The sequence below is a fragment of the Oncorhynchus mykiss genome, chromosome 17 (assembly GCF_057628025.1).
Source record: "Oncorhynchus mykiss isolate SJ-2025 chromosome 17, ASM5762802v1, whole genome shotgun sequence".
NCBI lineage: Eukaryota > Metazoa > Chordata > Actinopteri > Salmoniformes > Salmonidae > Oncorhynchus > Oncorhynchus mykiss.
The window spans coordinates 52,702,158-52,716,844 of record NC_143038.1 but is presented as its reverse complement, the minus strand read 5'-3'; the positions used below and the strand labels follow the sequence as shown (position 1 = coordinate 52,716,844).

Below are 14,687 nucleotides of genomic sequence, written 5' to 3'. Positions count from 1 at the left end.
ACATTCCTGCAACCAGCATGCCAATTACACACTCCCTCCAAATTTGAGACATCTGTGGCATTGAGTTGTGTGACAAAACTGCACATTTTAGAATGGCCTTTTATTGTCCCCAGCACAAGATACACCTGTGTAATGATCATGCTGTTTAATCAGCTTCTTGATATGCCCAACCTATCAGGTGGATAGATTATCTCGGCAAAGGAGAAATGCTCACTAACAGGGATGTAAACAAATTTGTGCCCACAAAAAAAAGCTTCTTGTGCATATGGAAAACGTCTGGGATCTTTCATTTCAGCTCATGAAACATGGGACCAACAGTTGGTCAGAATGCATAAAAAATGTCAATCAATAATCCCCCAACAAATTTCACACATTATTTAATGTACAGTTCCAAAATATTAAAATATAGATGTATTTTAAATAGTTAAAAAGTGCATACATATCTTTGGTAAGTGCTTTAAATTATACAGTACATACCATTCAATAAACCTACTGTACACAACAATCTCTAGCTAATGCACAAATAATCAATTCAAGCTGACATACATGCAAACTCTAGATATTAGTAAAATTATTATCACAATGGTTGCGACAACAAATATTATATGTGTCCTGAGGAAAATATATTCTAGTATGATTAATCTTTATATGATCTTCATATATTCTACTTATCTGATGGCCTGTTTTTGGTTTAACAAACGTTACTAATGTATATACACTGCTCAAAAAAATAAAGGGAACACTAAAATAACACATCCTAGATCTGAATGAATGAAATATTCTTATTAAATAATTTTTTCTTTACATAGTTGAATGTGCTGACAACAAAATCACACAACAATGATCAATGGAAATCAAATTGATCAACCCATGGAGGTCTGAATTTGGAGTCACACTCAAAATTAAAGTGGAAAACCACACTACAGGCTGATCCAACTTTGATGTAATGTCCTTAAAACAAGTCAAAATGAGGCTCAGTAGTGTGTGTGGCCTCCACGTGCCTGTATGACCTCCCTACAACGACTGGGCATGCTCCTGATGAGGTGGCGGATGGTCTCCTGAGGGATCTCCTCCCAGACCTGGACTAAAGCATCCGCCAACTCCTGGACAGTCTGTGGTGCAACGTGGCGTTGGTGGATGGAGCGAGACACGATGTCCCAGATGTGCTCAATTGGATTCAGGTCTGGGGAACGGGCGGGCCAGTCCATAGCATCAATGCCTTCCTCTTGCAGGAACTGCTGACACACTCCAGCCACATGAGGTCTAGCATTGTCTTGCATTAGGAGGAACCCAGGGCCAACCGCATCAGCATATGGTCTCACATGGGGTCTGAGGATCTCATCTCGGGCCCTCATACCACCCTCATGGAGTCTGTTTCTGACCGTTTGAGCAGACACATGCACATTTGTGGCCTGCTGGAGGTCATTTTGCAGGGCTCTGGCAGTGCTCCTCCTTGCACAAAGGCGGAGGTAGCGGTCCTGCTGCTGGGTTGTTGCCCTCCTACGGCCTCCTCCACGTCTCCTGATGTACTGGCCTGTCTCCTGGTAGCGCCTCCATGCTCTGGACACTACGCTGACAGACACAGCAAACCTTCTTGCCACAGCTCGCATTGATGTGCCATCCTGGATGAGCTGCACTACCTGAGCCACTTGTGTGGGTTGTAGACTCCGTCTCATGCTACCACTAGAGTGAAAGCACCGCCAGCATTCAAAAGTGACCAAAACATCAGCCAGGAAGCATAGGAACTGAGAAGTGGTCTGTGGTCACCACCTGCAGAACCATTCCTTTATTGGGGGTGTATTGCTAATTGCCTATCATTTCCACCTGTTGTCTATTCCATTTGCACAACAGCATGTGAAATGTATTGTCAATCAGTGTTGCTTCCTAAGTGGACAGTTTGATTTCACAGAAGTGTGACTGACTTGGAGTTACATTGTGTTGTTTAAGTGTTCCCTTTATTTTTTTGAGCAGTGTATATTCTAAAATCTAAATATACAGTATAAACACTCTACATCAGGGTTCGTCAACTAAGTTTGGCCCTTGGCCCAATTTGTCTCTGAGCTAATAGTCAGCGGGCCAGAACCAAATTAGTATATAATAATAGCACAATTAATTGGCCTACACTACAAATTGAACAACATTTTTAACACATCTGATCACTACATAATACATTCTGTGACAATAACAATAATTTTGATCTGATTACGTTCACAAAATCACCATGTCTCTATTCAGTTATTATTTTTGTCTATTTCACTGTGTGTTGATTGGTGGGGAAAAACAGGTTTACTGTAGCCTACACTAACTAATACTTTTTAACATCAACATTCGTTCTGAACAATTGGCTTGATAGCAAGAGAAAATGTCGCTCTCAATAAGTATCAGGGAAAATGTACAAAGAGATTGCATTCATCTTACCATATTTTCCCAATGCCAAGCCAGTGTGTCTTATTTTAAATTAAAATGTTGCTGTTTGCAAATCATTTAATCTCATACGTTATTATGAATCTAAGCATGGAACTTTCAAGGTGGTCTTCCCGCCTGAGACAGAGGCCCTACGCAGAAACATTTAAGCGTTAACTGCAAGCTACATAAACTGCTTCTTTGGCTGACAACTCCTCCACCAGATTTGAAGACTACAGAATGCCCATGGATATCATTGCGTTTGTACGTGCTCCTCTCACAGTCTGCCCAGGTGGAGAACACTCCTCCCTTGCTAAGAAAACGATACCCTCGCTGGATTGGGCTCCCGAGTGGAGCTGCAGTCTAAGGCACTGCATCTCAGTGCAAGAGGCGTCTACAGTCCCTGGTTCGAATCCAGGCTGAATCACATCCGGCCGTGATTAGAAGCCCCATAGGGTGGCGCACAATTGGCCCAGCGTCGTCCGGGTTTGGTATGGGTAGGCCATCATTGTAAATAAGAATTTGTTCTTAACTGACTTGCCTAGTTAAATAAAGTTAAAATTTTAAAAATTAGGCCGCAATTCAAACTGAGCTGATTGAATTACAGACATCAAGCCAAATCAGGGATGCGCTCAGGGGTACCGAGTCCTTGTGTGCGTTTTGGGTGGCATGAATACAGCGAATAAAGAAACGTGCATTTCATGTGCTAACAATGTTTGGATCGACTTAATCCTGCGAGTCCTCATTTTCCTCTATGAACGCAATATAGACTCAGGACAGGAACCGGCTTTCACACAAGACAATTGTTGACTGCCTGCGCATCAAAATCACATCCATCTCATGTGACATCCATAAGATCGAGGGGAAATGCAACATTTCCCATTGAGTGAGTAACTTAGTGGCCTATATGACTGTACTTAGTAAATACTAACATTATTGTGTGCTTATCCAGGGATATTTAGGTCTCAAGCTGACAGTATTATCTGTTTGTTCTGTCGTTATAGGAGCAGGCTGTCCTGATAGACATTCACCTTTTTTCCTTTAAATTATTGTTTAATCTAGGATGCTCCATTTTTGGCCAGTTGCAATTGTAAGGAGACCTTGTAAATTTTTTTAAAAAAAATCCCACTTCTATTAGGCCATATATTTTTTCTTGTGAAAGATACTGTTAAGCCTTATGGCATACCACAGCCAGCTGTTATTTTATGTAGGCCTAGGCTCAGAAGACAATTAAGCCCTCTTCTTGTTTGTAAAGTCAAATTAAAACGAAGATTATTGTTGAAATGAATTACTCGACTGGTGTAGGTTTTCTCCATCTGTCGCTGTGCAACACTTGTATAACAGGTTATCTATATTTTCAGCACCAGCTGCTGTTCACCTCCTATTGATTTTGCTGTGGTTGCAGCTTTAGGTTTCAGCACCACAAAATGGTCCGTTGCCAGCTTTATTAGTTGACTGTCTCCTGCATTCTCTCTCCTCATGAATGAAGTTAACTTAACTTTTGCATTACTTAGGTAGGGTAACTTCCTTCTTGGGACATTGCATTTGGGGGGTTTTGAGATTTGTATACATTTTTTTAATTTTTATATATATATATACACATATTTAAATTGAATTTGGGGGTCTTTGGGTGAGCCAAATAATATTGTTGGCGTGCCAGATTTGGCCCGCGGGTCACCAGTTTGGGAACCCTGCTCTACATTGTGTAAATGTTGAATGGCAGCTTATGCAGGGGACCGGAGGTGTTCGGGGGACTAGCGGGAGTCCTCTCCCATCTCGGCCTCTCCCGACGGAAACAGCTTCTTCCTTAGGATGGGGACGTAGAAGGGGCCGAAAACTGAGCGGTTGAAATGGACTATTCGCCCAAAGGCCATTCCCAGTTCTGCCACCTCAGCACTCAGCAGCCTCAGGGCAGGGGGCATGGACGGACTCTTTTTAGTGGGGCCTCCCTCTAGCATGGCCTGGAGGTAGCCTTGCACTCTTTCTCCTACAACATGTGTGGTATGCAAAAAGAGAGAAATCAGCCTGCTGCACTGCCAATCTGACTTAAAAGAACCTTTGCAGACACAGAACATATCTTGCTAAACTGTACAATTGTATCGGACTCATAATTGTATCAGTAATAGTTAAATTGACCTCCACATATCTCAGGACTAACATGGAACTCATGCAAGTAGTTACTCTGGAATGTTGAACTTGGGAGGTCGGTTTGGGTTGCCCCTCACTGGTGGTGACTGACCTATGAGAGTGTGGATGGGGTTGTTGTCCTTGGCCAGGTCTGAGATCTGTCCCTTAAGCAAATCTTCACTGTCCTGAGGCAGTGCTGGTCCTTCCTGGGTGATCAGAGCCTCCTTCACCTGCACCAGCACCTGCTCCCTCAGCCCCAGCAACGCCCCCTGCAGGTCAAAGTCCCTGAACGCACCAGAGAGACTGGTGTCAAACATCCATTCAGAACAACTGCAGGATAAGGATTTATTGAACTCTCAATAATACATTTGATTGTACTTTAGAGTAGAGCATGAATAGCTTCATGAAATCATGTATAAACATTTTTTATTTTAAATGTTTATTAACTTGAGCTATATTTTGAGCCTGAAGAAGCCAGGGTTTGTTGCAGACATTTGAAGTGTGGCAGCTGGGCTCTTTTGTCAAGTTACTTTTTTTCTGTTATACATTACCTGTTATACATTACACCCCCCCCCCCCCCCCCCATCTCTTACCTATTGTGACTGCCCTCCAGCAGGGCAGTGATGGTCTGCTTGAGTTTACCTACAAACCCCTGTAGAGAGAAAACAGCGGCCCCACACTGTGTGCTAGTCAACAGCAGAACTGATGCCTCAAGAACCAGCAGACTCAGCCTCTGCCCCAGTGCATCTATGCGGGCTCTGTCCATCAGAACTGTCTGTGGAGGGAGAGGAGAAATTTGGACATGAGCTACTATAAAATGTTTTCCAGTAGATAAGTGGGGGTGAGTAGATTATGCGTGGGTGAAACCACAGGGAATTATTATTATTTAAACTCAATCTATTAATTTATTGGAACAATAGGTGATTCATCCATTCATTGATAATTCCCTGATGTAATTTCCTTGTTGAAAATGGCATCAACCACCTTCTTCCTGAATTGTATTCTCCACTAAACAACTATCAAACAGGCAAAGCGTCAATACAGGACTAAGATCGAGTCGTACTACACCGGCTCTGATGCTCGTCGGTCGGATGTGGCTGGGTTCGCAAACCATTTCAGACCACAAAGGGAAGCACAGCCGAGAGCTGCCCAGTGACTCGAGCCTACTAAACGAGCTAAACTACTTCAATGCTCGCTTCGAGGCAAATAACACTGAAACATGCTTGAGAGCACCAGCTGTACCAGAAGACTGTGTGATCACGCTCTCCGCAGCCGATGTGAGTAAGACCTTCAGACAGGTCAACATTCACAAGGCAGCAGGGCCAGACAGATTACCAGGACGTGTACTGTGAGCGCTGACCAACTGGCAAGTGTCTTCACTGACATTTTCAGCCTCTCCCTGTCCAAGTCTGTAACACCAACATGTTTTAAGCAGACCACCATAGAGCCTGTGCTCAAGAACACTAAGGTAACCTGCCTAAATGACTACCGACCCGTAGCACTCACGTCTGTAGCCATGAAGTGCTTTGAAAGGCTGGTCATGGCTCACATCAACACCATCATCCCAGAAACCCTAGACCCACTCCAATTTGCATACCGCCCCAACAGATCCACAGATGATGCAATCTCCATTGCCCTCCACACTGCCCTTTCCCACCTGGACAAAAGGAACACCTATGTGAGAATGCTATTCATATGGACTACAGCTCAGAGTTCAACACCATAGTGCCCTCAAAGCTCATCAATAAGCAGACACTGGGACTAAACACCTCCCTTTGCAACTGGATCCTGGACTTCCTGACGGGCCGCCCCTAGGTGGTAAGGTTTGCTTTATCTTGGCCAGGTCGCAGTTGTAAATGAGAACTTGTTCTGAACTGGCCTACCTGGTTAAATAAAGGTGAACAAAAAAGGAAATGAAAAGGTAAAAACACATCCGCCACGTTGATCCTCAACACAGGGGCCTCTCTGGGGTGCGTGCTCAGCCCCTCCTGTACTCCCGGTTCACTCATGACTGCACGACCAGGCACAACTTCAACACCATCATTAAATTTGCAGATTACACAACAGTGGTAGGCCTGATCACCAACAACAACAAGACAGCCTACAGGGAGGAGGTCAGATGCCTGGCGGTGAGGTGCCAGGACAACCACCTCTCCCTCAATGTGATCAAGACAAAGGAGATGATTGTGGACTCCAGGAAAAAGAGGACCGAGCACGCCCCCATTCTCATTGACGGGGCTGCAGTGGAGCAGGTTGAGAGATTCAAGTTCCTTGGTGTCCACATCACCAACAAACTAACATGGTCCAAGTACACCAAGACAGTTGTGAAGCGGGCACGACAAAACCTATTTCCCCTCAAGAGACTGAAAAGATTTGGCATGGGTCCTCAGAACCTCAAAAAGGTTCTACAGCTGCACCATCGAGAGCATGAACTGGTTGCATCACTGCCTGGTATGGAAACTGCTCAGCCTCCGACCGCAAGGCACTACAGAGGGTAGTACGAACGGCCCAGTACATCACTGGGGCCAAGCTTCCTGCCATCCAGAACCTCTATACCAGGAGGTGTCAGAGGAAGGCCCTAAAAATTGTCAAAGACTCCAGCCACCCTAGTCATAGACTGTTCTCTTTGCTACCACATGGCAAGCGGTACCGGAGCACCAAGTCTAGGTCCAAGAGGCTTCTAAACAGCTTCTTCCCCAAGCCATAAGACTCCTGAACATCTAGCCAAATGGCTACCCAGACTACTCGTATTGACCCCCCCACCCCCACACTCTCTGTTGTCATCTATGCATAGTCACTTTAATTCACTCTACCTATATGTACATACTACCTCAACTAACCGGTTTCCCTGCACATTGACTCTGTACCGGCACCCACCTGTAGATATTGTTATTTTTTTTACTGTTGCTCTTTATTTACTTGTTACTTTTATCTCTTATTCTTATCCATATTTTTTTTAAACTGCACTGTTGGTTAGGGGCTTGTAAGTAAGGATTTCACTGTAAGGTTTACACCTGTTGTATTCGGCGCATGTGACTAATAAAATTTGATTTGAACTGTCTCCATTCTTGTTATGCCACTGGGAAAACAGAACCAATCAGGGTCCTCGTTTGATTACCTCAGGGTAGTTCTGGTCATGGGGGTCCCAGCTCAGCAGTTGCAGGTAAGCCCTGTTCAGGACGGCAGTCGGACTTAATGGACCACGTGGCTTGGGAGTCCCAGTGTCAAGGTCAGACTGAGCACTGACCAATGCCTCCTCTCGTGCTGCCACCTGAAGCCAAACGGTGGTCTTGTCCAGGAACTCTTGAGAAGGATGGTTAGAAAAGCAACAAAAACATATGGAAGCCATCATTAGACAAACAATATCTGTTTTGAAGTTCCTGACATTTATTTGATGGAAAGTGTAAATGTAATTAAAGGGATTATCCAACCGAGTTCAATCAAACAATCAATTAAATAAATATATTTATAAAGCTTTTTTATATCAGCAGATGTCACAAAGTGCTTATACAGAAACCCAGCCTAAAACCCCAAAGAGCAGACAATGCAGATGTAGAAGCACAAGTTCTTCCTTCTGGATTTTAGGAGCATGTCAGTGTAACAGTATAACTTTAGACCGTCCCCTCGCCCATACCCGGGCGCGAACCAGGGACCCTCTGCACACATCAACAACAGTCATCCACGAAGCATCGTTACCCATCGCTCCACAAAAGCCGCAGCCCTTGCAGAGCAAGGGGAACAACTACTTCAAGGTCTCAGAGCAAGTGACTTCACCGATTGAAACGCTATTTAGCGCGCACCACTGCTAACTAAGCTAGCTGTTTCACATCCGTTACATCAGATTTGGTAGAACTGTAGATTTGTGTAGATAGTCTCTTAGAACATTGTCTCACTTACCAGGCTGCTTCTCCAGGATCTCCTGGAACTTGGCCTGCTCGTATTGGACCGCCTGCTGAAGAAGATTAGGTCTGAGGCTCTGTACAGTGAAGTTGACCATGTCTGTCTTCATCAGGCCAAGGACTCTGAAGATCTCCCTGTTAGTAAGGAAAGGAACATATTTCTTAGCATTAACCAAAAGTAGGCCTTGGTTCATTACTGGACATGTGTGAACCATACCCAAAGTAACTATGAATGAGTAGTGGAATAGTCTACGAAGGAGCTTCCCAGAGTTTTTGTTTTTTTGAGATTTTGTCTTTCCAAGGGTAATGTCATTACATTTTCATATCTGATATTATGCTACATAATTCCTTCTTTTTTTTTTACCATAAAATGAGTTACTTGAGCAGGTTCCTCACCTGAAGAGCTCCACTGGGTCCGAAAGATCCCGTAGTGTCTTGATCTCTGGGTCCCGTACAGGGGCACACAGGGAGGCCATGGTATTGATGATGTAGCCTGACAATCTTTGCAGGTCCAGGGCCCCGTGATCTGCCTGCTGCTGGATCAGCTCCAGGTCCAGAACCTCCTCCACCTGGGCCTTCAGACGCACGTGGCCAGGCAGGAGCAGGGACAGCACGGTCTGACCACAGAGGGGACAACCACATAGTGGGTCACTTAGCCTTTCTTTGTTTGCTATACTATGCTGAGAAACTGGGGGAAGGAGTGAGCTAGTAAAGGTACATGACCATACTCACAGTTTTCACCTCTTGGAGCAGAATGACAGCATGGACATAGTCTGGAGGGCTGCATGAAAGCTGCTCACGAAGACAGTCCCAGAAAGCACTGTGAACTATGTCAGATATTCTGCCTTGCAAGCTAAAAGATAAATCATTATTAAAAATCTGTGACTTTAAAGTGACTGAAATTATGATCATACAGTGATTATTGACTATCATTAGACAGAAATGGTGTGTGTTTCATAGCTATTCTTGCCTGTCTTTGGGTGGGCTGTTCTGTGTGAAGCTGAAGTCTCTGTTCATCACTATCTCATGTGCAAGGCTGAGATTGGAAACACAATTCTCAAACTCAATCATATCGGCAAGAGAGGCTTGTTTAGGAGGGCTCCCTGGAAGATGAAGACAGACACACACACACATACATACATACATACATACATACATACATACATACATACATACATACATACATACATACATACATACAGACACACATACAGACACACATACAGACAGAGAGAGGAGAGAGATATAAGTAAAATACCTTTATTACACACCGAATACCAACAAAACCACATAATTCAAAATATGAATCCATACCAATAGCTGTTCATGAGGAGTGCTTGTTACCTGTTGGGGAGTCAAGTTTCTGGAGACAGGGCACATCACAGGATGTGTCGCCTCCCACCTCCTCTATTGGGTTCGCATTCTGCATGCCTGGACCATGAAAATAAAGTAATCATGGTCTCATAATATTATTTGGTCTGTCGATACAGGTAATACATATTCACCATCAACAAAACAAGGTATGAAAAAAGAGTCCTACTGCATTTTGGTTAGCTTATTGAACTATCAAAGAGAGAACCAAACTCACCAGCAATTGTGCTGAGTCTTCAGACAACGTTTCCAAATCAGTGTGAAGTTTCAAATTATATTCACACGATAAAATGTAACTGTGTAGTACATGAATACAACAGGGAAGCATCTGTCTGCTACAGTTAAAGATCAGCGCTCTGAAGTTTAAAAGCAGACCAAACCATTACGTAAGGTTGGGATATTAATTATGCCTGAAGTTTCCATATGTAGTAGGCATAGGCCTACTACAAAATGATATGCTCTAGATATTTGAGATGTAAATATGTTTATAAATTTAACATACCCTTAAAAATTGCCCTTTCGGTTTATGTTTTAGTTTCAAAGTCAATATAATACACAGACAGATGGTTTGCTCCATGGTTGAATCAAAACAGAGGGGCGTGCCCTGCCGTATTTTTCTAGTACAGCACGGAGATTGTCCTTGCAATTCAACTGCAATGTTTTGACAAGTAGGAGTGGTTCAAAGTTCGCTTTTATGTATAATGCTACGAGTTAATAAACAATAAAGTAAGCACGTGCAGTTTTAAAGTTCTCTCTAAAGTGAAATAGATGGAAACCGTAAAACAACCGGAAATGTCCATATTAGTCAGTTTTTTGAATTTGTTACGAAAGCATACCAGAGGTGTGAATGTACCATGGCAACTTGCTGTGAGTGGCATATGGGTAGTCCTAATCTAAAACAAAGCCACAGAGGTCATACATTCTTTAGTTGTAAGGAAGGAATCAAGTAATCTCTAGAACTATTACCCCCCCAGGTTCATATACTGCATTTCTAAACAACAACATAAAAATCATGCCACATAATTTGTCTGTCACACATCCTATTCAATTGTATACATTATTGAAAGAGGGACTTTGCACTTAAACACGCACTTGACGTGATTGAGCACCCACTCGACCAACTATTCAGTTCCCCAACCTATTTGATTCAAACCCACTTTACATTGACTGAACTATTCTTCAACTGTTGTACAAGCACCACCCTCTAAGCACCACTAGAGGACAGGATACGTGTGACAAAATAATCTAGTTTTACACTTAAACAAAAAGATAAACGCAACACGCAGTGTTGGTCCAATGTTTCATGAGCTGAAATAAAATATCCCAGAAAAGTTCCATATGCATAAAAAGCTTATTTCTCAAAATGTGTGTACAAATGTATTTACATCCCTGTAAGTGAGCATTTCACCTTTGCCAAGATAATCCATTCACTTGACAGGTATTTTTTTTATTTTTTATTATTTAATCTTTATTTAACCAGGTAGGCTAGTTGAGAACAAGTTCTCATTTACAACTGCGTTCTCGCCAAGATAAAGCAAAGCAGTGCGACACAAACGACAACACAGAGTTACACATGGAATAAACAAACATACAGTCAATAACATAATAGAGAAAAAAGTATATAGACAGTGTGTGCAGATGAGGTAAGATATGGGAGGTAAAGCAATGAATAGGCCATAGTGGCGAAAATAATTTCAATTTAGCAATTAAACACTGGAGTGATAGATGTGCAGAAGATGAATGTGCAAGTAGAGATACTAGTGCGCAAAGGAGCCAAAAAATAAATAACAGTATGGGGATGAGGTAGTTGGATGGGCTATTTACAGATGGGCTATGTACAGGTGCAATGATCTGTGAGCTGCTCTGACAGCTGGTGCTTAAAGTTAGTGAGGAAGATATGGATCTCCAGCTTCAGTGATTTTTGCAATTCGTTCCAGTCATTGGCAGCAGAGAACTGGAAGGAAAGGCGGCCAAAAGAGGAATTGGCTTTGGGGGTGACCGTTGAAATATACCTTCTGGAGCGTGTGCTACAGGTGGGTGCTGCTATGGTGACCAGTGAGCTGAGATAGGGCAGGGCTTTACCTAGCAAAGACTTATAGATGACCTGGAGCCAGTGGGTTTGGCGACAAATATGAAGCGAGGCCAGCCAACGAGAGCATACAGGTCGCAGTGGTGGGTAGTATATGGGGCATCCAATTTGCTAAGTAGAGTGTTGAAGGCTATTTTGTAAATGACATCGCCGAAGTCAAGGATCGGCAGGATAGTCAGTTTTCCGAGGGTATGTTTGGCAGCATGAGTGAAGGGTGCTTTGTTGCGTAATAGGAAGCCAATTCTAGATTACATTTTTAATTGGAGATGCCTAATGTGAGCCTGGAAGGAGAGTTTACAGTCTAACCAGACACCTAGGTATTTGAAGTTGTCCACATATTCAGAACCGTCCAGAGTAGTGATGCTGGACGGGCGGGCAGGTGCGGGCACCGATCGGTTGAAGAACATGCATTTAGCTTTACTTGCATTTAAGAGCAGTTGGAGGCCACGGAAGGAGAGTTGTAATGGCATTGAAGCTCGTCTGGAGGTTAGTTAACACAGTGTCCAAAGAAGGGCCAGAGGTGTACAGAATGGTGTTGTCTGCGTAGAGGTGGATCAGAGTATCACCAGCAGCAAGAGTGACATCATTGATATATACAGAGAAAAGAGTCGGCCCGAGAATTGAACCCTGTGGCACCCGCATAGAGACTGCCAGATGTCCGGACGACAGGCTCTCCGATTTGACAAACTGAACTCTGTCTGAGAAGTAGTTGGTGAGCCAGGCAAGGCAGTCATTTGAGAAACGAAGGCTGTCGAGTCTGCCGATAAGAATGTGATGATTGACAGAGTCGAAAGCCTTGGCCAGGTTGATGAATACAGCTGCACAGTATTGTCTCTTATCGATGGCGGTTACGATATCGTTTAGGACCTTGAGCGTGGCTGACGGGCAACCATGACCAGCACGGAAACCAGATTGCATAGCGGAGAAGGTATGGTGGGATTCGAAATGTTCGGTGATCTGTTTGTTAACTTAGAAAGACAGGGTAGGATAGATATAGGTCTGTAGCAGTTTGGGTCTAGAGTGTCTCCCCCTTTGAAGAAGGGGATGACCGCGGCAGCTTTCCAATCTTTGGGGATCTTAGACAATACGAAAGAGAGGTTGAACAGGCTAGTAATAGGAGTTGCAATAATTTCGGCTGATCATTTTAGAAAGAGAGGGTCCAGATAGTCTAGCCCAGCTGATTTATAGGCGTCCAGATTTAGCAGCTCTTTCAGAACATCAGCTATCTGGATTTGGGTGAAGGAGAAATGGGGAGGCTTGGGCAAGTTGCTGTGGGGGGTGCAGGGCTGTTGACCAGGGTAGGGGTGGCCAGGTGGAAAGCAAGGCCAGCCGTAGAGAAATGCTTCTTGAAATGTTCAATTATTGTGGATTTATCGGTGGTGACAGTGTTTCCTAGCCTCAGTGCAGTGGGCAGCTGGGAGGAGGTGCTCTTATTCTCCATGGACTTTACAGTGTCCCAGAACTTTTGTTTGTGAGTTTGTGCTGCAGGATGCAAATTTCTGTTTGAAAAAGCTAGCCTTTGCTTTCCTAACTGCCTGTGTATATTGGTTCCTAACTTCCCTGAAAAGTTGCATATCGCGGGGGATATTTGATGCTAATGCCGTACATCACAGGATGTTTTTGTGCTGGCCAAGGACAGTCAGGTCTGGAGTGAACCAAGGGCTATATCTGTTCCTGTTTCTACATTTTCTGAATGGGGCATGCTTATTTAAGATTAGGAGGAAAGCACTTTTAAAGAATAACCAGGCATCTTCTACTGAAGGAATGAAGTCAATGTCCTTCCAGGATACCCGGGCCAGGTCGATTGGAAAGGCCTACTCGCTGAAGTGTTTTAGGGAGCATTTGACAGTGATGAGGGGTGGTCGTTTAAACGCAATCCCATTATGGAAGCAAGCAATGCAGCAGTGATCGCTGAGATCCTGGTTGAAGACAGCAGAGGTGTATTTGGAGGGCAGGATGGTTAGGATGATATCTAAGAGGGTGCCTGTGTTTACAGATTTGGGGTTGTACCTGGTAGGTTCATTGATCATTTGTGTGAGATTGAGGGCATCAAGTTTAGATTGTAGGATGACTGCAGTGTTAAGCATGTCCCAGTTTAGGTCACCTAACAGCACAAGCTCTGAAGATAGATGGGGGGGCGATCAATTCACAATTCCCGGGCACAGCTGGGGGCAGAAGGTGTTCTATAGCAAGCGTCAAAGGTGAGAGACTTGTTTCTGGAAAGGTGGATTTTTAAAAGTAGAAGCTCAAATTGTTTGGGAACAGACCTGGATAGTATGACAGAACTCTGCAGGCTATCTCAAATCAAAATCAAATTTATTTATATAGCCCTTCTTACATCAACTGATATCTCAAAGTGCTGTACAGAAACCCAGCCTTAAACCCCAAACAGCAAGCAGTAGATTGCAGCTCTGCCCCCTTTGGCAGTTCTATCTTGTCGGAAAAAGTTAATTTTGAAATGGACATTTCAGGGTTTTTGGTGGCCTTCCTAAACCAGGATTCAGACACAGCTAGGACATCCGGGTTGGCAGAGTGTGCTAAAGCAGTGAATAAAACAAACATAGGGAGGAGGCTTCTAATGTTAACATGCTTGAAACCAAGGCTTTTACGGTTACAGAAGTCAACAAATGAGAGGGCCTGGGGGAATGAGAGTGGAGCAAGGCACTCCAGGGCCTGGATTAACCTCTACATCACCAGAGGAGGAGTAGGATAAGGGTACGGCTAAGGGCTATAAGAACTGGTCGTCTAGTACGTTCGGAACAGAGAGTAAAAGAAGCAGGTTTCTGGGAGCGGTAGAA

General features: G+C 43.9%; 1 protein-coding gene across 1 annotated transcript; it reads right to left on the bottom strand.

Annotated features, from left to right (window-relative positions):
- Nucleotides 1–360: 360 nt before the first annotated feature.
- On the bottom strand, nucleotides 361–10,321 carry LOC110494476 (T-complex protein 11-like protein 2). Its single transcript, XM_021569576.3, has 10 exons — nucleotides 10,018–10,321; nucleotides 9,774–9,860; nucleotides 9,400–9,532; nucleotides 9,162–9,282; nucleotides 8,826–9,046; nucleotides 8,428–8,564; nucleotides 7,649–7,833; nucleotides 5,124–5,305; nucleotides 4,643–4,815; nucleotides 361–4,390 (listed from the first exon to the last, which is right to left on the bottom strand). Exons 2-10 carry the CDS (start codon nucleotides 9,856–9,858, stop codon nucleotides 4,158–4,160), a joined length of 1,470 nt encoding a protein of 489 aa, XP_021425251.3. The 5' UTR covers nucleotides 9,859–9,860; nucleotides 10,018–10,321; the 3' UTR covers nucleotides 361–4,157.
- Nucleotides 10,322–14,687: the final 4,366 nt, after the last annotated feature.

Excerpts from the sequence above, each read along its gene's own strand:
- LOC110494476 (XM_021569576.3), bottom strand. The coding sequence starts at position 9,858 with ATGCAGAATGCGAACCCAATAGAGGAGGTGGGAGGCGACACATCCTGT. Across the intron at positions 9,283-9,399 it reads AACAGCCCACCCAAAGACAG|CTTGCAAGGCAGAATATCTG; the intron begins GCAAGAATAGCT and ends TTTATCTTTTAG. Across the intron at positions 4,816-5,123 it reads CTGGAGGGCAGTCACAATAG|GGACTTTGACCTGCAGGGGG; the intron begins GTAAGAGATGGG and ends TGGTGCGTTCAG.